Source organism: Barbatula barbatula (assembly GCF_947034865.1).
Source record: "Barbatula barbatula genome assembly, chromosome: 21".
Taxonomy (NCBI): Eukaryota; Metazoa; Chordata; class Actinopteri; order Cypriniformes; family Nemacheilidae; genus Barbatula; species Barbatula barbatula.
The window spans coordinates 16,153,861-16,175,763 of NC_136784.1; the positions used below are offsets into that span (position 1 = coordinate 16,153,861).

The window sequence follows — 21,903 nt, forward strand, 5'->3', positions numbered from 1 at the left end:
AAAACTTCTCACACTTCAAAATAAATGATTCATTTGTAAATATAATTAGTTTTATATTTACCAGACATACTGGTTATAGATTTTAGTGCTTTGTAAAGTTTAAAAACAAGAAACTCTATATGGTGCTACTTACAGGATGATTGAAAAAAGTTTTGGTACTGAACATAAAAAGGGAAAGACATATTTTACTCCATTTATGTTTTTCATGATTGCAGAAATCTTTTATGCTAAGGGTTTATGCTTAAATCTCTAAAATGATAATGGTTTTAAAAAAATCTTACTTTAAGTAAGAAATATTGAAGGGAACTTTTTCAAAACTGTTTAAAAGCATCCTACAATCCATATTTTAAAGTTAGTTTACATAGTTTCACGTGAACACTAGGTGTATTCAGACACCTGATTCAGGTGAAACCTGAATTGATTCAATATACACACATTTATAGATTTATAACCTGATATCAAGGGAAGTCGCACATATTTTACAAGGTGGCTGTAAGCCACCCCAACCCTAAAATCGCATGTGCTAAAGGCAAATTGTGCTAAAACACACACATTGTTCGAGGTGTCAAAGCAACGACACACACATTGTTCGCGCCTTTCCCTCACGGCTCTCGTCCAGCCCTGCTCGCCACATATATATTATGTTTAGAAAAAAGTAAACATAACATGAATGTACATAAATGCCCATACATACAAGTTCCAGGACCAAGCATAAACAAGTGAATTGTCTATTTACATACTGCATATTCACATTTTTGTCCTATACTTGAAAGGCCCACCCTAACCCCGCCCCTAAAACTATATAGTCGCGGGGGCAAAGTCAAATGAAATAATGAAACAAAGTTAGATCGTACAAATTTACATGAATGAGCCACCTCATAAAATAGGTTGTTCAATTGATGAACGTTCATTTGTTTTAAAGTAGTCTAACTTCGATTTAGTTGGTGACATTACAATTTTTGCTGATTGAAACAAAAAAGGTGAAAATTCGTGTCTATGAACACAAATCAATCGATTGATGTTCGTCATTAAATTTGTGATTACACAATGTGTTATCGTTGAGATTAACGGTAAGAAAAATGTTGTCATGATTCCGCTATCATGTCATGTTTATTCTTGGTCTTACAGCGGAGTCACGGCATAGCCTTAGGTTTTGTCCAAAGCTGCCTGCAATTGGGTTCTTCCACCACGCCTCCCGTGACAAATGTATGCTGTTTGTTACTTGTATCATTGTCTGTAAATACATGAATGATATGTTTTCTTTACCGATGTTAAAAAACAAACACCTTTTTTTTAGAGTAAATACCCAGACATGCCTCATGAGATACAGATCAGTTTCAGATCATATTTCACATATTTTAAGGCTGTGATGTCACGATTTTTTAAACCACACATGAAAAGTCACTAGGAGACCTGAGCTGTTTCATATTCTTGGGGCAGGTGATATATGTAGCATATATTTACATCCTTTTTGTCATGTTTAGGAAAGATGTTCTACATGAAATGTTCAGGTTAAAGGTAAAAAATAACCTAAATCATCAACGCCCAAAACTGCACGCATGTTAACTCTGAAAGGCCTATACACTACATTTACAACTGGAGATGAGCAGTAACCACAAAGTATATCATTTCAGCTCTTTGACCTTTTAACTTGTCATTTGTTTTTGCAAATGGTTTCTTGTTGAAATGGACAGGTTCCTGCTCTAGGTTTCTTTCCTAAAGAAGACATCTTTTATCTCTTTAACTGATACATCACATTTAAGTCAATTCCAGGTAAATATGTTGCCCAGGGCACATCCTGATAATGATAATTGGTTCTATACTTACACAGTGGTGCTTTAAGCCATTTAACTTAACCCATGTGAGTTGATGCATTATGATGTGTGATTTTTCATGATGTGTGAAGTGTGCAGAGTGTTGCTATTGCACAGTTAAATGGCCTTTGGAACTTACATTCATGTCCTTAGGGTATGGAAGGTTTCTTGAACTCACTGTGCTTGGGTGATTTGTTAAACATGTCAGAAGGTAAATGAGAACCCATCCTGAGGCAGTGGACTTCAAAAAAATCTGATTTAAGAAAAACATCTAGCACAAACCAATGCGTAACTGATACTTTAGATTCTTCTATATTGTAGAAAAACACATTATAAAGCATGCACAGTATATAGCATTCATGTAGTGTGTTGTGTGTAAGGTGATGTCTACTTTACTGAAGGATTTTTAAAGGGTATTGTTATTCAATACATAACACACAGGCAGGGCCGGATGGGTGACCAGACGATCTTAAATAGAGAACGATCTTGAAGGCGTCCTCAATCCGCTTTTCAACGGAATCCACTTTTCACTTTTGCACAATTTAACGCTCATGGATTTGTCCGTCTCACTTTATGAGGACATTAACATCATGTCCAGAGTTGCCCTGAGAGTTTATTCCAGGTGCATTTAACTGAAACTATCGTGTACTGAACTACTTACACTGAAAGTCAAGTGTCTATTGTCAGAGCGTCTTCACAACAACCCGTCAAAATAAAACAAAGGTTAACCTAAAAAAATACTGTAGTGTTCTATAGTGTCTGACATAGAATTGTGGCATTCTTGTTGAACATTGATCAACTGTAGTAATAGAAGTATACTTTAATATTTACTATAGTAAGGTTCAAACACACTACATTATCTAAGAATTTTACTGCAGTTTACTATAGGCAAAGTAGTATATACTATAGTATTTTTATGTTGGCAAACATTAATGTCCTTTGATGTTAACCAGGATATTTATCTGATGATCTGTGCATTTGTGTTTTTTAAAGATGATAACAGACGTTTTATACTTGTGCTACCTGTACAACTTCAAACCTCTGTAGTACCAGTGCTAAGTGCAAAAAATGTAGTGTACAACCCTGTATTTCAATTCAGATCATGGATCGAGATTCTTTGTTAAGTAGATCTTGATAGCCGTACACAGGATTTTGGAAATACTGAGGTCCAAAAACTGAATTTGTCCCAGACAAAAAAATATTACTTTCTTGATCTACATATGTGCATTTTAAAAGTTTGAGGTGCAAATTACAATTGTGTCTTTTCGTGTTATCAGTAATGAAAGTACACACATGGTCAATTTATATTTTTTTACAAATACTACCAGATGCATTTGGGTATGAAATGACATAAGAGAGTGAATAGAATTTCCATTTTTGAGTTAACTGTAACTTTAAATAATATAGGAACAGAACTAAAGAACGAGCATTTGTTTAAATGTGATGAATTTTAATTATTTGTAAAACATATAAGTTCTTGCGTCCGCTTCTGAATCATGCCCCGGCACTTCTTCGGATCATGCAGAGGACGAGGCATCCCTTGTTTCTGTGGGCTTGGACAGCACCGCCTCTACACAATAGGAGAAACAAAGAATCGGGCACTAAAACGTGCAATCATTTTCTGAAATAACAAGCATACGGTCGCTTACGGCTTGACTGCCACTTACAAAGGAATCAGATGTTCCTGGACACTGGAATGTTGTGCGGAATTGTGTTTTCTGATGTAAGCAGTCATTTTGCAGAGTGTTTTGCTACCCAGGAGGGCACGCTCCAGCAGGAGTTCACGTGGTAAAGTGACGACAAGTCCATACCATCTATGGAAACTCTCGCCTTCTTTAATTTGATTGGACAACTCAATCAGATTGACACTTAAGTGCGCTGTTAAACAGCTGAGGTAGATCAGATCTGAGATCAGCTATCTAGGCATCTTCTACAAAATTGGCAGTACTAAATACATTTGAATACTATAGGGTAATGTTTTTCACGACAAAACTACAGAGGTCTGGGCCTTGGGGACCTCAATGTTGGAGTCGTCCATGCACACACAGATGATAGTTTTTAGCCAATTGTACAAGGTTTAACAAGTGTTAAATGAAACACAAATCTGCTCTTAAACTATCAGGACAGAAGACAGTTAACATCTGTTAAATGTAGAGAAAAGAGATAATGCATCATGTATCCTAACAGGCCATTTACAAGATTTGTAATTGTTTAAATGGGATTAGATAATATCAATGTTACACCCGTCAAGTAAAGTGCCCCCATGCTCCACCAGAGGGCACTCCCTCTTGGACTCTGTAGATAACTTAGACTACATTTCCTGTAACCCTTTACCCAGACTCAATATTGTTTATCACCCGTGTGATCTGTTTAACCCATCCATCATTGGTAAATCTTGATGTGTTATACAGTAGCTGCAGATCTGAGCCGTTTTGGTTTTGTTCCGTATGTTTACCTGTTTGTTATAGCTTTTTGTTCTTGTTTTGTTCTGTACGTTTGTATACACAGATCCATAAAAGGAAGGAAGGAGACAGGAACCGGCGAACGTAAAACAACCATTCATTAAATGCACAAACAATAAAACAAAAATGTTTGTTTTACAAACACACCATAAAGTCCAGTGCTGATCTCCTTCCTCCCTTCCTCCCTGAATTTAGTGTAATTAATAAGTTACATGTAACATGGTGTAACAAAGACTCAGACGGGGTAGGATCCATATGCAGTTTTATTAGTCAATAAGTGCAGGCGCAACGTAAAAAGCAGGCGTGGATCAGAATAACCGGGCAGACAACAATATCAGAGACAGGGCTACAGACGTAGTCAAAAACTGGCAAAAGGTCAAGGCAGGCAGATAACATCCAGATAACATCCTAACAGAGGTAGGTATCCAGGTACAGCAGAGATCAGGGGCAGGCAGAGAAGAGTCAGAAACGGTAATACAAGGCAGGGTTCAAACACAGGTAAACAATACAAGGATACTATAACACTCAGAAATGTAGCCGGGCAAACAAGACTTTGCAATGTGTTCATGGGCAGGTAGAGTTTAAATAGTCTGGTGATGATGATGATCAGGTGTGCAGTACTCAGTCCCAGCATGTGGCTTTTTGGGAAATGTAGTTCTTAGCCAAAGCTAATGCGCATGAGAGTGAGACCTCCGGTGGCCGACAGCGGATTCTTCACTAGCATTCGTGACACATGGCAAGACTGTAAACTAAAGTGATATTCTGCTACCAATATAAATAAACAGTCCTGCATTTAAGAACATATTTAATATGTTTATTTTAAAGCTGATTCTGTACAACCAAAGCTTTGTCTGGACTTGCGTCAATATGGCAGATGCTTGGCCTTAAGCAATGTACCATTGAAGTATTGAGCATTGGGCAGACCAACGACTGATGATTATATTATTTAGTTAAAACATAATACACATATTTTACTATAATTGTTTTTATACTATTGACCACATTTTGTCCTGTCAAATATGACTTACTATTTAACTAAAAAAAGTCCCTATATGCCAATTGGCCAGTCCGCCAATGGTAGTCTTTGATTGCTAGCTTGACATGGCCGAGATTTTCCTCTGATAAAATTCTGGCAGACTGATCATGGGATCAGCAACAAAATCGCACAGCGTGCATCAGGCTTTAGTTATTTGTTGTGGTTTTGTATCACAGGTGATTTAGGAATGTTGCTTGGCAGCTCTCAGGCTCCTCCACTGCCAAATGGTAAAAGTGAAACTATCTTGTTCTCAAAAGGTGCAAAACAAGCAGGTGTTACAGTTTGTGTTTTGCGGAATCTGTACATTTTCTGAAATTTAAACTAAACAAAAACCAAAAGTATAGTTAAAGGGATTTTGTAAAATGTAGGCTGCAGTGTTTTGCAATTTATTCGTCTACCCACAGTCATATTCAACATAGACGACAACAACTTCAGGTATGTGTTAAACATTTTACTCAAGCTTAAACGTACTACTTAAAAGTTATACTAAACCTTTTATCACCTGGCGCAATATCAGTGGATTCATCAGAAAGCCTGTGTAGAGTTTCTTTGCAGGTTTAAATTCAACTTTTAAATGACACCATGGACACAGAAAAGAGTGTTTATAAAGAAAGTGAAACAAAGACAGAAAAAAGGTAAGAAGATTAGATCACTTCAGTCAGACTAAGTCATATGTGCTTTTGAAAATACTTTATTGTATCAGTCCCAAAAGTCAACAAACTACTACAATGAAGGAATTTACTACAACACAGTATTTAACCAATTAAAAAAAGAACAAAAAAGAAGAGCGCTTGTAACAGAGCTACGTATAAGAGTCTAAAGTGTTCATATTTTGTTATGTTTTAGTGTGATCCATGGAGAATCTCCTGAACCCAGCTGTGTGTCCATGAAGAAACCACTTTCATTTAGTGAGACAGACTCTTCTGATGTGAGGTGAGAATTGCATTCATTTTCAGTGTTATTTTCTTTATGCTTGTTTCTGGGTTGTGCTAAAACTTAAGATTGTTCACCCAAAAATGCATTCACAAAATCATTTATTCCCCCTCTTTTCATTTCAAACATTTGTGACTTTCTTTCCGCAGAACACAAAATTATATATTTTGAAGAAAGTTGGTAACCGAACAGCCCCGATGGCACCCATTCACTTCCATTGTATGGACAGAAAACCAATGCAAGTGAATGGGTGCCCTTTAACAACATTCTTCAAAATATCCTCTTTTTGTGTTCTGCGATAGAAGATAGTCATTGAGGTTTGAAATGAAAAGAGGGTCAGTTGGTCTTCATCGGTTCATCGGTTCACTTAGATCAGAAAATCTGCAGGGTTGGTTCTGAAATTAGTGGTTTCGGGTAGACTTTAAAAGAGACGTTTAAAACTTTTCTTATGCTTCTTCATGAATTGGGGAGACACTGGGGTAAAGAGGAGGAAAGCTCAGAAAACAATAACTGTGAAGCTAGTTTATTCTTGACGCATCCGCACAAGCACATGACGTAAAAGGACCTAATCGTAGCCTAAATATATCTACCACTTTAAAGTTATGGATAGTAGCCTTAACAGCCTTGATATGTTGTTGTGTCGTAGTGCGTCTCAGAGAGAATCTCCAGAACCCAGCTGTGTGTCCATGAAGAGTGACTGGTCAATGAATAAACCACCTTCATTCAGTGAGACTGACCCTTTTAGTGATATGAGGTGAGAAGAGTTTCAAGATGTTGGACCTCTGAAAAGAAAAGAGATCTCCTCTCTCAAATAACGTTTCTTGTTTCATTTTATATTTACACACAGTTTTCAGAATTTATGAAAATTAGGAGTTTGTGACAGAGTGAAGAGAGTTTTTAACAATGTCAATATGTTGTTGTGTCGTAGTGCGTCTCTGAGAGAACCTCCAGAACCCAGCTGTGTGTCCATGAAGAGTGACTGGTCAATGAATAAACCACCTTCATTCAGTGAGACTGACCCTTTTAGTGATATGAGGTGAGAAGAGTTTCAACACAGATGGTGGACCTCTGAAAAGAGAAGAGATCTCCTCTCATTTCATTTGATATTTACACACAGTTTTCAGAAACTATGAAAATTAGAAGTTTGTGACAGAGTGAGGACAGTTTTTAACAATATCAATATGTTGATGTGTCGTAGAGCGTCTCTGAGAGAACCTCCAGAACCCAGCTGTGTGTCCATGAAGAGTGACTGGTCAATGAATAAACCACCTTCATTCAGTGAGACTGACCCATCTGCTGACGTGAGGTGAGAAGAGTTTAACACGGGTGGTGAAAAGAGATTTCCTCTCTATGATTAAATGTTGACATTATTTCATATTTAAACCATTTTCAGAATTAATGAAAAAAGTAGACAGAGAGTGAATTTTTTTAACGATGTTACTATAGTGGAGAGCAGGGCACAACCCAAGCGTTTTTGGCTTTGGTTTAAGAATTATACATATTCATCTCTGCTACAGAACAAAAATGAAATCATTTAACATAAATAATTAAATGTTAAAATTAAATCTATGTTAAAATTATGCTTTGTACAAGGTAGAGAACACAAATATGTTTATTAACGATATTTTGTGTAACAGAATTGTTTTACAACTAACCTTGCTTTGTGAAAATGTTTCAAAGACAAACAAAGAGTTGTTGAAATGTTTGTCATGGTGCTGTTTATACAATACAGTGATTCAAATAAAAAATCTAAACAAAACACATTTTATTGAAAACTACGTTTAAACTAAAATACTGTATTAAAATACGAACAACAACAGATGCATTTCCATTACCCTTTAAATTGCGTAAATTAAAATTCCAAATTTTCCCAAAGGTAAGACATAAATTGCGCAAACACTCCCATATATCTCCCCAAAAATTGTAAGTGTACGGAATATTTCACGTACTATTTTTATTTTCATAGCCGCAGCGTGTTTAAACAACACTCTTAAATAAGCTCATTTCTCGACTTCAGTATATCTGTATATTTTATATGTCAGAAATCTCTAAATGTTACTGTTATGATCAACAGAAACAAGGAAGATGAATTAATAAAGTTAAGATCAGCCCCAAAAAAGCAGCTGGACTCCATTTTTACCGTAAGTGTTTTGTGTTGTATCTTAAGTTTTGTGTCTATCAACCACATCAGCTTGCTTAAACATTTTGCTACCTAAAGATGAGACCTAAAGTAAGCTCCTACACAGTTACATACAGACAAAATATACATTCATACCCCTGCAGAAAAGCCAAAAATATCAAAACATAAGTTTATGTGAAAAAACACGTGTTCACAAATTTATTTTTTTATGTTCATTATTTTCATAATGCATTCCAATTAATATCAATCCAACTGCAGTTGGTTGGTTATGATTTGAGCCTAATAACTGAAAAAATACAGCTAACTAAAACGTACCTTATACAAACCTTATCCTTTTGAAGATCACACTGCATGTCCTGAGGAAGATGAACCAGACAGACCTCGCTAACATGCTACAGACCAGTAAGGGCACTGAGACATGGAACTGTTATCATTATAACTAAAGAATTTCATCTTTATCAAAATGTCCTTACTTTCTAATAATATGTAATGAAGATTTAATGAAGAAATTGATGCAATTAAGGAAAAAAAAACAGCTACAATGATTTTGTTGATACACTATATTCTGTAGATTGGAATGTAGAAATGTGTAAAACCACAAAGTTCCCTTTCTGTCGTCTCTCACCTAATACCAAACCTCATTCTGCAAAAGTGTAAAGAGAACACTGCTGTTACTACTCGAGGATAGAATGCATCAAATATACTCATTTCCATTTATTTTTCTCTGTTCATCAGAACTTGCCCCTTTGTGTATGAAAAAACACAAATCCAGAATAATGGAGAAATATCAGATAATTAATGAAGGAATCTTAAACACACGAAGTGCAACTCTTCTGCATGGAATCTACACAGAGCTTTACATTACAAAGGGAGGGACTGTAGAAATCAATACTGAGCATGAGGTGAGACGGATGGAGACATCTACCAGATGTCCAGAAATACAGGAAACACCAGTCAAATGCAAAGACATGTTCAAGGGGCGAAGCAAATCCATCAGAACTGTATTGACTACAGGAGTTTCTGGAATTGGCAAAACAGTCTCAGTGCAGAAGTTCCTTTTGGACTGGGCAGAAGGAAAGGAAAATCAAGATGTTCACTTCATATTTCCACTTCCTTTCAGAGAACTGAACTTGATAAAGGATCAAAATTTCAGTTTGTTGAAGCTGCTTCATCATTCTTTTACAGACATAAAAAAACTGAGATCAACAGACCTTGATGACTTCAAAGTTCTGTTCATCTTTGATGGTCTGGATGAGTGTCGAATTCCTCTGGATTTCCAGAACCATCCAAGTTTATCTGATGTCACAGAATCAGCCTCAGTGGACGTCCTGTTAACAAACCTCATCAAGGGGAATCTGCTTCCTTCTGCATTGCTCTGGATAACCTCTCGACCAGCAGCGGCCGATCAGATTCCTCCTGAGTTTGTTGACCAGGTCACTGATGTCCGCGGTTTCAATGACCCTCAGAAGGATGAATATTTCAAGAAGAGAATAAATGATGAGAGTCTGGCAAGTACAATCATCACACACATCAAATCATCCAGAAGTCTATACATCATGTGTCACATCCCAGTCTTCTGTTGGGTTTCAGCCACTGTTCTCGAGACAATGTTGAGTGGAACAGAGAGTGTAGAGATCCCCAAGACTCTCACTCAAATGTTCACACAATTCCTGATCTTTCAGATAAGACTGAAATTCCAAAAGTATGATGGGAAAAGTGAGGTGGATCCTCAACAGGCCAGAAAAAGTATTCTATCACTGGGAAAACTGGCTTTTGAACAAATGGAAAAAGGGAACACGATGTTCTACGAGGAGGATGTGAGAGATTGTGGCATAGATGTGAGAGAAGCAGCTGTGTATTCAGGAATTTGTACCCAAATCTTCAAAGAGGGGACTGGAATATACCTGGGGAAGGTGTTCAGCTTTGTACATCTGACCATCCAAGAGTTTATTGCTGCTCTGTATGTGTTTCTTCTTTTTGTGCACAGAGCCACAAATCTCATCAGTTTCTACCAGTCAACATTAAGTGATTTTTTAAAGAGAGCAGTTGACCAGGCCATGCAGAGTGAGAATGGAAACCTGGACCTTTTCCTCCGTTTTCTTCTGGGTCTTTCATTGAAGTCGAATCAGACAATAATTAGAGGCCTCTTCACATTTACAGAAGGTTGCTCTGACAGCTCCCAGGAAATTGTTGAGTACATTAAGCAGAAGATCAGAGAGAATCCCTCTCCAGAGAAATCCATCAATCTGTTCCACTGTCTGAATGAACTGAATGATCATTCTCTAGTGCAGGAAGTACAAGCCTACCTGAGCAGAGCAGGTAGCAGGAATCGACATGGACTCAAACTGTCTCCTTCTCATTGGTCGGCTCTGGTATTTGTGTTGCTGCACTCAGAGGAAGAGTTAAATCAGTTTACACTAAGTAAATATATTCGATCGGAAGAATGTCTTCTGAGGCTGCTACCTGTGATCAAAGCATCTACAAATGCCAAGTAAGTATTTTATGGTGAAAAATTTCAAACTGTTAATGATATTAATTATTAATAAAACAGCAGATATGTACAGTTTTTATTATATAGAATGATAAACATAGTTATTTGTACCATTCCCAGTCTCAGTGGCTGTAATCTCACAGAGAGAAGCTGCTCAGCACTGACCACAGTTCTCAGCTCAAATTCATCAAATCTGAAACAACTGAACCTGAGTCACAATAAACTGCAAGATTCAGGAATTAAGTTGCTCTCTGCTGGACTGGAGAATTCAAACTGTTACCTGGAGACACTAATGTAAGTTCATTCTTCACAGTCAGTGAATAGACACACACACTTTGCTTTCCAAAGACATAATGGTTTTTAAACTTTACAAACTGTATATATTCCCTTCCCTAACCCTTGGCCCATCCCTAAGCCGAACCGTCACAGAAAGCGATTTAGTTTATGAGCACACAGTAAGTTTACGTTGCTACACGTTGTACACGTCATTACTAAAAACATTACTTGTGTTCGTTTTGAGACAACACAAAAGCAATGATGTATTTAAACATATGGCTGTGCAGTTTGGACAGCTCCAGCATTTATTTGGTGGTGGTTGAACGAAAACAAATGCAACCTAACAACATTTTAAGAGATCTGGATATATGCTTATTCAGTTTGACATCCAACACCACCGCTTCAGGTCCAAACTTTTTATCAGATGCCAAAGGCAAACTGCAAAACAATGCTACTATACACTGTAAAACTACAATAACTTTACCTGAAATTCCAGATGACCAGACAGTTCGTAAAAGTATCCGAAATCTGCGATATGAATGAATAGTGCTCGTAAACAGCTGGTTAAGCAACAGCCTTCACATAAAATGTTTTTTTTAGTTTGGATATTCAGACCTTAACTAGCGGTTAATGCTATGTTAAAAAAATATGGGACTTTAATCTACACTTACATGGTGTGTCCATGGAACACATAATTACTTAAATTGTGTTTTATGTTCTTTGCAGACTGACTGACTGCAGAATTGGAGAAGAAGGTTGTGCTTTTTTAGCTTCAGCACTGAAATCAAACCCCTCACACCTGAGAGAACTCAATCTGAACTACAGTACCCTAGGACATTTTGGGATTAAGCTTTTTGATGTACTAATGGATCCCCAATGTAGAATAGAGAAACTAGAGTAAGTGGTATTTTATCATATTTTGTCAATATAGTTAAAATATGAGTGCACAGGTTATCCTCACTCAAGCAAATATGTGTTCATCTATACTGTAAACGTTTTTGCTGTAGGTATGCAGCTAGTTGCCAGTTTCTTACTGTAGGTTTATATTTATATCTAATGTATTGGCAAAACGATAAATTCCTATTAAACATTAACAAGTCTTTATCTTTACAGAAAAAAATATAAAATAACAGCGTTTGCTCCTGGGAACCAGATATTCACATAAACCTTTTACTGTTTATTTTCAAATTTTGGTTCCCAGAATGCTTTGCATGTGGCTATTATTTTTTAGTTTTTTTCTGTAAGGTTAACCACTTGTTAATGTTTAAGGATCATTTATCTTTGATCAAACTGTTGTCAGTAAATTATATAAACGTAAATCTACAGTAAGTTACTGGCAAACTGCTGCCAGTTCTACTGTAATTTCTACAGAATGTTTTTTAAATGTAGCTGTAAGTGTTGTTCCCGTTCTCTCCGCAGACTGAACAACTGCAGTATTCCAGAAGAAGGTTGTGCTGCTCTGGCTTCAGCTCTGAGATCAAACCCCTCGCACCTGATAGAACTGAATCTGGGCTATAATAAACTAGGTGATTCAGGAGTGAAGGGGCTTTCGGATCTGTTGGAGAATCCACAATGTAAACTGCAAAAAATACAGTAAGTTAAAAGATTACTTATGTAAATGGTTCAAATAAAAATATCTGGTTCAATATTTTGTCCATTTAGTTAAAATATAACTATTGTGTGTACTTATTCCAGAATTAATGCGTCTTTCCAGCTGTACTGTAACTATGAGATGTTTATCTCTTGCCCTTTACAGACTGTATAACTGCAGTATTCCAGAAGGAAACTGTGCTGCTCTGGCTTCAGCGCTGATATCAAACCCATCACACCTGAGAGAACTGAATCTAGGCTATAATAAACTCGGAGATTTGGGAATGAAACTACTTTCTAAACTATTGGAGAATCCACAATGTAAACTGAAGAAGCTAAAGTGAGTTTAGTTTTATCATACAGCAGATAAACGATCTGTTGCCTACAATATCATTTTGCTTATTTGAATAAAAAAAACTGAAATTAAAGGGTTTACAACTAATTTTTTTGCTACATCTAAATATAACGTTTCAAAGTGACAATATATGATATCAAATTTGATACATAATGTTCCTCTATAAGTTGGTGATGGGGGGCTTAGGTAAAACACTTTTCAGGCCCCCAGAATACCCCAGCTATGGCCCTTATTGTGTAGGCTATTTACTCTATAGTGAATTTACAATGGCATTTGGCTTGGCAATGATTTTTTCTCTTGTTTTCTTCTGCAGACTATACAACTGCAGTATAACAAAAGAACAATGTACTGATCTGGCTTCAGCTCTGGGATCAAACCCTTCCCACCTGAGAGAACTGAATCTAAATGGCAATAACCTTGAAGATTCGGGAGTGATGCTGCTCTCTGATCTACTTCAGGATTTACACTTCAAACTAGAGAAGCTACAGTAATAAGTTTTTTTAAATGACATGAACGGTTTAATATGAAAAAGATTTCTGCTCACACACAACCCTGCACACAGTGTCAACTCAATTGTCCAGCTGTAATAACGCAGCGTATTTCTCTTTTGTATCTGCAGTCTGCACAACTGCCATATCGGAGAGAAAGGTTGTGCCGCTCTGTTTTCAGCGCTGAGACTAAACCCATCACACCTGGCAGAACTGGATCTGAGCTGTAATAAACCAGAGTGTTCAGCATTGGAGCTGCTCTCAGATCTACTTGAGGATCCAAACTGTAAACTAGAGATACTACAGTAAGTCTTATTTATGTGACTGTTAGCTTCGAACCTCAGGTCTGATTGTATAGGACAGGAGTGATAGTATAGGACTCTTTCTAGGAATTCAAAAGCTACAGGGAGGTGTAATGCAGAAATAAATGTAGGCAATTATCATTATTATCACACTTGATGCAAATAGAGACAAATACAGAAAAATATATATATAAATCCATTTAACCAACAAAATGTTGTATTTCTTATTATATTAAAACAATTTTTTTGGAGAAGGGTAGAATAACACATCCCACAATTACCACTTGGACCTCCCTGCTTAGTGCAAATGAAATTCATGTTCATGAATCCTTAAATTCAGAATTTTGCCCAGTTAAATTTAAGGAGCTTTTTGTTTTCTGTCTATAGGTTGTCTAGCTGCTGTATTGAAGAGGCAGGTTGTGCTGCTCTAGTTTCGGCTCTGAGATCGAAGCCCACACACCTGAGAGAACTGAATCTGAGATGTAATAAATTGGGAGATTCAGGGAACAAGCTGCTCTCTGATTTACAGAAGGATCCACGCTGTAAACTGGAGAAACTACAGTAAGTTATTGATATTGACAAGCCGTTTGATCTAATTGTTTTAAAATTCACATTAAATTGTCATTTAAAAAGATTTCTATTATGGAATCTTTATGAAAAACCTTGACATTTGTTGATCATACGTATGTTTAAAGGCACGTTTATGTCTTGTGGAATGCACAAAATTATGTTAATGATGTACATACTCCATAAATGTGTATTATAACGGTCATGTTTGTGTACAGTAATAATGATGCATAAAAAACGTGTTCTTACATTTTTTTTATCTTGTATTAAGTTATGTTTAACAGGAACCTTAAGAAGCTACAATGAGAAACAAACAGCCTACTATTGGACAAACACCAGCACTGGATGGGATTCCTCCCCAGCGAATGCAGCTTCAGTGTAAAACTCTCATCTTTGAATTCCCTTTGAGCTCTGCTGATGAGCTATTACCTTCATGGCGGATGTTTCAGCGCCATCTGGATATTGACACGGAAAGAAGAACCCGGCTAAACGGCGACGGCAGAAGAATCATTCTCGTGGTGTTTTGTGAAGTAACCTATTTAGGGGTGTGTATTATTTAAACATGCAAGGGTTATTTTAATTTTCTTTATATTCAGTGAGATATTTTGCAATATACAATGTTGTATTAACATATACATTGTGTGACTAAAGCGTATGTGTGTGTGCCCAGTAAGAAGTGGTTTATAGGAGGATGTTTAGTGTTTGATGCGGTGCACAACTGTACAATTTTGGAAAACACTGGTCTTTATAAAGCAAAGCTATTGCTATATGCACAGGTCTAATATTATTGTTTTTTGTATCTAAACATTGTTATCTTTTTACTGGTCTGTTACTAATATATACTGTATACATTGTTTGCTTCCATTAATGTAGTGACAGCTAAACAATCGATCAATAAATAAACATTTAACCATTTATTTGTTTGGTTTCTTATGATAGCACATGTTTGCATGTTACAAGAAATCTGCATGTCCAAACTAGAGTTATTAACTTAAACTAAAAGATCTCGCTTTTTTTTTAAAATTAGAACATTAATAATCATTTTCTAATATAATAATTTCCTCAGGCAGAAGATTAGACCAGAGAAATTGTCTAGTATATTCACATCCATTTGTCATGTTTAGGAAAGAGGCTGTTCTAAAAATGTTCAGGTTAAAGGTAAAACTTTGGCTTAGAAAGTAACCTACAGCATCGTCCCCTAAAGCTAAACGCTCTACAGGCCTATACACTGTTTTTACAAATTAAAACATGTTTGTGTAATCAAATGGTACATATTATGGAAATATATATTATGGTAAATGGCGTTGCCATTTACCATAAATGTAACGTAATTTACCATATATATTTGAGTTTAAAATGGTCATATCTTTCCTGTGGCTCAGTGTTTAGAGCATGACACTAGCAGTGCCAAGGTCATGGGTTTGATCACAGGCGATTGCACATAGTCTGAATCAAATGTACACTCACCTAAAGTATTATAAGGAACACCATACTAATACTGTGTTTGACCCCCTTTCACCTTCAGAACTGCCATAATTCTATGTGGCATTGATTCAACAAGCTTCTTTAGAAATGTTGGCCCATATTGATAGGATAGCATCTTGCAGTTGATTGAGATTTGTGGGATGCACATCCAGGGCATGAAGCTCCCGTTACCCAACATCCCAAAGATGCTCTATTGGGTTGAGATCTGGTGACTGTGGGGGCCATTTTAGTACAGTGAACTCATTGTCATGTTCAAGAAAGCAATTTGAAATTATTCGAGCTTTGTGACATGGTGCATTATCCTGCTGGAAGTAGCCATCAGAGGATGGGTACATGGTGGTCATAAAGGGATGGACATGGTCAGAAACAATGCTCAGGTAGGCCGTGGCATTTAAACTATGCCCAATTGGCACTAAGGGGCCTAAATCACCTTTCTTTCCCATTCTGACATTCAGTTTGTAGTTCAGAAGATTGTCTTGACCAGGACCACATCCCTAAATGCATTGAAGCAACTGCCATGTGATTGGTTGATTAGATAATTGCATTAATGAGAAATTGAACAGGTGTTCCTAATAATCCTTTAGGTGAGTGTATAATGTGCAATGCAGTGCTGGACTGGTAATCTGGCATACCGGGCAAATGCCCGGTGGGCCGACGCACTTGGGGGCCGATATAATATAATATAATATTTTTTAATCGGCCAACGACCGGCCCATAAAGCAGGGACAGCGGCCCATTGGTTCATTTTCCATACTGACACTGGGCTGGCCCAATCATCTCTTAACAGACTCCACCCCCCCAGTTTCTCGTGTCAGATGCAGTCAGTACTGTTTTATAGAGTGTTCACACCATAGGCAGTAGATCGCGCTATTAGCGTCTAGTTGGACGCTTGAACATTTTGCTTTTACTCGCTTCATTCGCGTCATGGAGGGGCTTCTGTCAGGCGGCGCCCGTCTAATTGCGAAATGGCGGACATGGATTTAGTTGAGAGGATAGCTGCGCATTATGTGCTATGGAAGGCTGAAGAACGACGTAGACTCGTTCGGCGCCATGTCTGGGTCCATCAAATCCTTCAGAGGCGCAGTCCTTCATTGTTGTTTCGGATTCCTGCCTCCGCTCGCTATGTCATAATCACGTCCCTACTAGAGCAAGCCTCTGGTTCGTAAACGCGGCGTGAATTTTCGCACTCGCGCGAACTATGGGAAGCCAAATAATCCAAAAGTTGGACGAGACAGCGGGCATTACAGAGCTCGCGCCGCGCTGACATGTCATCTGCGCGATTCAATCGCTCAGCCAGCCGACTCCTCGTCAGCGCACACTTTATTTAAACAGCGCAAACCGTACACTCAAATGTACAATAAAGAAACCCATCATTTCTTAAAAACATTTACATTTGTTTACATCAGTTTTATCTATCAGTTTTATTGTTTTCTATCAGTTTTTCCCTACAAAAGACAAAGGAAATCAGGATGAAATGCATAATATTTTTTTATTATTATCTTTAATAGTGTACAAGTAAACGGTAGTGTTTTGCATCGATACTTTGAAGAACTGCACATATGTATAGACTCTATACTATAGAGGCTACGGAAAGACCTGTACAAAGCAGAAACTTCAATGACTTCGTATTCGTAATATAGTAGTCTTGAGGAGCACGCCAACCTCCTGGAAATTATATAGGACAGTTTACATGTTCAGGTAATTTATTTTATTATTGTGGTACGTTTTGCGCCTAGCCATTTTACCTCAACTATTTATGTTAATAATAGCAGAGGTTTATGGGTAAAATGTAAATGAGTGGCGCCAAATGAACATTGTATATGTTTTAATTGGTCAGTGCAGCGGATTGGTTGGTGCCACACTGCCCATCGGTTGGCGATTGGAAATTGAATCGCGCAGATGACATGTCAGCGCGGCGCGAGCTCTGTAATACCCCGTTGTCTCATCCCACTATTGGATTGTTTGGCTTCCCTTACTAACGCTCAATTTGCGCGAATCACACCACAAGTAGGTATAGGTCTATCACCAGGGAGTCAGTCAAGAGCGAGTGAGTACACTGGTCCATGGCACTTAGTTCTCAGCTTTGTAGGTTTTTGGGGGAATGGAACAGTAGATATGCATATCTACAGGGACCGCAAGGATGGTGTACTGGTTGGTTGTGTCCGACCCATTATGGTGGGCCGGTCTGAGTAAAAATGCCAGGGCCCTTTTTTTGTCCTAGTCCAGCCCTGATACAATTCAATGTAAGTCGCTTTGGATAAAAGCGTCTGCCAAATGCGTCAATGTAGATTTGTTTTTGCAAATAGCTTCTTTTTAAATTTGACAAGTTGCCTTGTTACTACTCGTGCCAAAGAAAATATTTTAACTCCTGCCCTCAATTTCAATTTTAATCCAGCATCATGACGGACCATTTTAATCGTTCTGTGCCTTTAGTCTTGCACAAGAACCTATCACAATATGAGCTTCAAGCTATTACATTTTACACATGTGGAGCATTAGATGTTCAGCATTGACAAAATATGTACCATGATATGTGATTTCAGCTTTGCTGTTGCACAGTGCTCAAAGACAGTTTTACAGCCCTGGTTCTATACATTCATCACCCTGGGGTATGGAAGGTTTCTTGAACTCACTTTGCTAAGGTGATTTGATAAATATGTCAGAAGGTAATTGACAACCCATCCTGAGGCAGTGAAGATTAAAAAGGAAAAACATTAAGGTGCAAACCAAATACTTACTGTCAAATAAACGTGAAAATGCTGCTTTGGAGCTGCATTCCTTGTGAATTTTCTTCTTCATGAGCAAAAGGTCAAGATAATATATATTACATTGATGACATTTTAAATGTCGTTTTCCTTAAATTCCACAAATGAGTCTTATTAACAGTTACAAAGAGCAAAATATGACTCAACGTGAATGTGTCTCAAGTTAAATAAATGAAATGTTTGCATCTGTGTGCATTAGTTAACAATGAACATCACTTCTACAGCATTTATTTATCTTAGTTCATGTCAATTTCAGCATTTCCAAATCATTTTTTCAAATCAAACAAACTATTAACATTAATTTATACCACAGGGCTGTTGAATGCTTCCATCTGATTGGTTGACAAACATTCTATGGGTATGCATTAACTTTCAGAAAATGCACATCTATGAAGGCATTCCTGGTCTGCCGACCATTACAGTTACATATCACTTGGCCAAGTTTAAATAACAGAAAGGTTATAGTGTAGCCTACGTTTATAATGTCAAACTGAACTGATAATGGAAATGCGTGCAGTTTCGTTTCAATAAACAAAGCATTTAAAAAACAATATAGAAATGCATTTACTGAAATCGAATAAATAAAATAACTAAATAGAAAAACAAAACACAAAAATAAATAAACACTGATAGCCTACTGGTTGATAACGTGTTGGTGCGTGTTGTGTTTTGTGTGTGGGTGTGTCTGTCTTCTGTGTTTTCACCTTTTTTTGTTTTGACTAAAAAGCACTATATAAATAAAGAATAAAAAAAACCAATTGATTTATTTGTCATTTAACACCATTTCAACATGGCCATATTCTTGGCATTGACACATAAGTTGGAAGGAAGGGCAATTTTAGCCCTTTATCTCTAAAGTTCTGAATCTGTATTTGGACTGTGGGAGAAAACCAGAGCACCCAGGGGAAATTCCGTGCTGACATAGGGGAACATGCAAACAAATATAGAAAAGACCAGAGACCTTCTGTGAGGCAACAGTTCTGAATCGCGCCGCCTGAACATTATGTAAAAATTATGTGAACCGAGTTCGTAATGGATGTCCAGTTGAGGTTTTAATCCTATAAATTTAAAGCAAAGGATATGTTTCATAACTGATAAAACACAAGTTATCCTAGACAAAATGTAAACTTTTTACTAACTGCATGTTATTGTTAAAGGCTATTTTACAACAGTGGAACAAAAATAACTCTGTCTAGACTTGCAACAATATAGCAGAAACAAAACATTTAGTGGTTTGGTGGTGACCACTGATTTTGGATCATATTAAACATGATGCATAAGCCGTGTAGGCATATATAGTACCATTGCATTTATCTCGATGAACACAGACTTGCTATAGATTATAAATGTATACATTCACGCATTTGGCAGACGCTTTTATCCAAAGCGACTTACATTGCATTGTCTTATACATTTGATTCTTAGTATGTGCAATCCCCTGGGATCCAACCCACAACCTTGGCATTGCTAGTGCCATGCTCTAACCACTGCTCTTATAGTAAATATAACGTAACCTGTTCACGGATCTGTAAAATGTGTTATTTTTTTATTTATGTTAATATGTAACTTGGTATTAAAATCTTGCACAATTGAATATACTGATATGCTATATATAATATTTTACAATACAAACCGTATTAATATAGTATGGAGTACTTGTATGATCGTAGTCTCTGCTTAAATATGTAAATAGAGATGTTTATTGTTTGAAGGGGTGCACCATTCTAAAAATGTTGTAAAACACTGAACGACAAAGCAAAGCCATTGCAAAGCGTCTAGTTTTGTTGCAGAGCCTTTCCGCACAAATCTACATCTTTTTAATTGTCTGTTACTATGGAGAGTTGAATTACATTTGTTACAGGCAATAAATATTTGTGCTACCCAGACATTCAGTCATGTATTACCATCTAAACAGGAAATATGATTTGTTGAGACAGGTTCACATTTATTTCAAACCAAGTGTTTGTTCAGGTTCATGACTTTTGTTAGTAAACAGGAGATGTATGGTATATACATACAATTACATTCAATTCCAGTACTAGGGAATTACAAAAAATGATAGAATTAAGATTATCTGTCGGCATTGTGTTAGTCCGTATGACTGCATAAGGTTTTTAAATTGTGAACAAGAACATTACATTTTATTTCCGGTAAAAAACTCGGAACAAGTACTTTAGAAAACAAAGTATAGATTTAATTATACAAAAATACCTCCAAAATAAAAAAAGTGTGCTGCATGGACAGTTTCACCCGCTTGCGGACACCTCAAATGGGTAATGCTGTGGATAATCATGAAGAACTTTCAGGCCTTCGTTGTATAGCTCCAAATCTGTAGAGAAACATAACGTGTATTTTTAATAGCGGCTCAATGAAGGTGAATCAAAATGCATCTAAGAAATAATACCAAAGGGGATTTTGTCCTCTCGATATTGAGTGTATGAAGCAGCCATGATTGTTCCTTTGTTGGATACCATGCCGATAACCTCCACGATCCCACTCAGCTCTTCATCCAGCTACAGAGGAGGAAATAACAAAACATTTGAATAAAGGCCCATAACGTGAACTGGGCTGTAACAGGCTGAGCCGCTCAAACTCACGGGGTCATTCAGTTCCACTGATGCGGTCTTTCCCTCTCCGTCTGTAAGACTCAGCGCTTTTCCTGATGGGTGAACCTGCCAATTCACAGCCATGTTTACAATCCGATACACACCATCAATATCCGATTATTTACAACATGCGTAAGAATTTGCATTGGCAGGCTTATTTTGCAACTATACGATACACGTGATTGTATTACTGTATTTATCAATAAACAACAATACAGCTATCTGTGACGTGACAGATTTTTATAAACGTCAATAAATTACCTTTTCCAAGCGTCCAAGAAAGCAGACTGTTCGACTGATATACTGCGATAACATTGATGCATTTATTCTAACTTTTGGAGACTCAAACACGCCCGACATTGTGAGTTTCTGTGGCAAAACAACATACGAAATTGCAAAGTAAACCGGGATCTTGCGAGCAGTTCAGGCAAACACTCCGAACCGCGGGAAAATGAATGTCATGTGACGTATTTCCGGAGCATGTAAAAATGTTGGAAACAGATCCCCAATGCACTCACTATTAGTTCCTAGAAACGGTGTGGACTGTTTCAAAGTGTGCTACGTTACAGTTGTTTGTGTTTTGTCATCATAAC

General features: G+C 37.2%; 2 protein-coding genes across 4 annotated transcripts; one reads left to right on the forward strand and one right to left on the reverse strand.

Moving 5' to 3' along the window:
• The first annotated feature begins 5,555 nt into the window (after window positions 1-5,555).
• Window positions 5,556-15,369, forward strand: LOC306910731 (NACHT, LRR and PYD domains-containing protein 3-like). Of its 3 annotated transcripts, none has more exons than XM_079485520.1 (17): window positions 5,559-5,747; window positions 5,855-5,947; window positions 6,159-6,245; window positions 6,892-6,999; window positions 7,174-7,281; window positions 7,444-7,551; window positions 8,320-8,390; window positions 8,644-8,787; window positions 9,121-10,876; window positions 10,997-11,170; window positions 11,879-12,049; window positions 12,572-12,745; window positions 12,909-13,082; window positions 13,411-13,584; window positions 13,717-13,890; window positions 14,275-14,448; window positions 14,726-15,369. In XM_079485520.1, the coding sequence occupies exons 8-17, from the start codon at window positions 8,751-8,753 to the stop codon at window positions 14,733-14,735; spliced, it is 3,018 nt and encodes a 1,005-aa protein (XP_079341646.1). In that variant the 5' UTR covers window positions 5,559-5,747; window positions 5,855-5,947; window positions 6,159-6,245; window positions 6,892-6,999; window positions 7,174-7,281; window positions 7,444-7,551; window positions 8,320-8,390; window positions 8,644-8,750; the 3' UTR covers window positions 14,736-15,369. The 3 variants fall into 3 exon arrangements, with proteins under 3 accessions (XP_079341645.1, XP_079341646.1, XP_079341644.1); XM_079485518.1 differs by having other exon boundaries at window positions 8,320-8,386; window positions 8,727-8,787; XM_079485519.1 differs by having other exon boundaries at window positions 5,556-5,947.
• A 3,548-nt stretch (window positions 15,370-18,917) lies between these two features.
• On the reverse strand, window positions 18,918-21,889 carry rpa3 (replication protein A3). Its single transcript, XM_079485638.1, has 5 exons — window positions 21,572-21,889; window positions 21,302-21,376; window positions 21,109-21,217; window positions 20,338-21,033; window positions 18,918-19,698 (listed from the first exon to the last, which is right to left on the reverse strand). Exons 1-4 carry the CDS (start codon window positions 21,668-21,670, stop codon window positions 20,951-20,953), a joined length of 366 nt encoding a protein of 121 aa, XP_079341764.1. The 5' UTR covers window positions 21,671-21,889; the 3' UTR covers window positions 18,918-19,698; window positions 20,338-20,950.
• Between the last annotated feature and the right edge of the window lie 14 nt (window positions 21,890-21,903).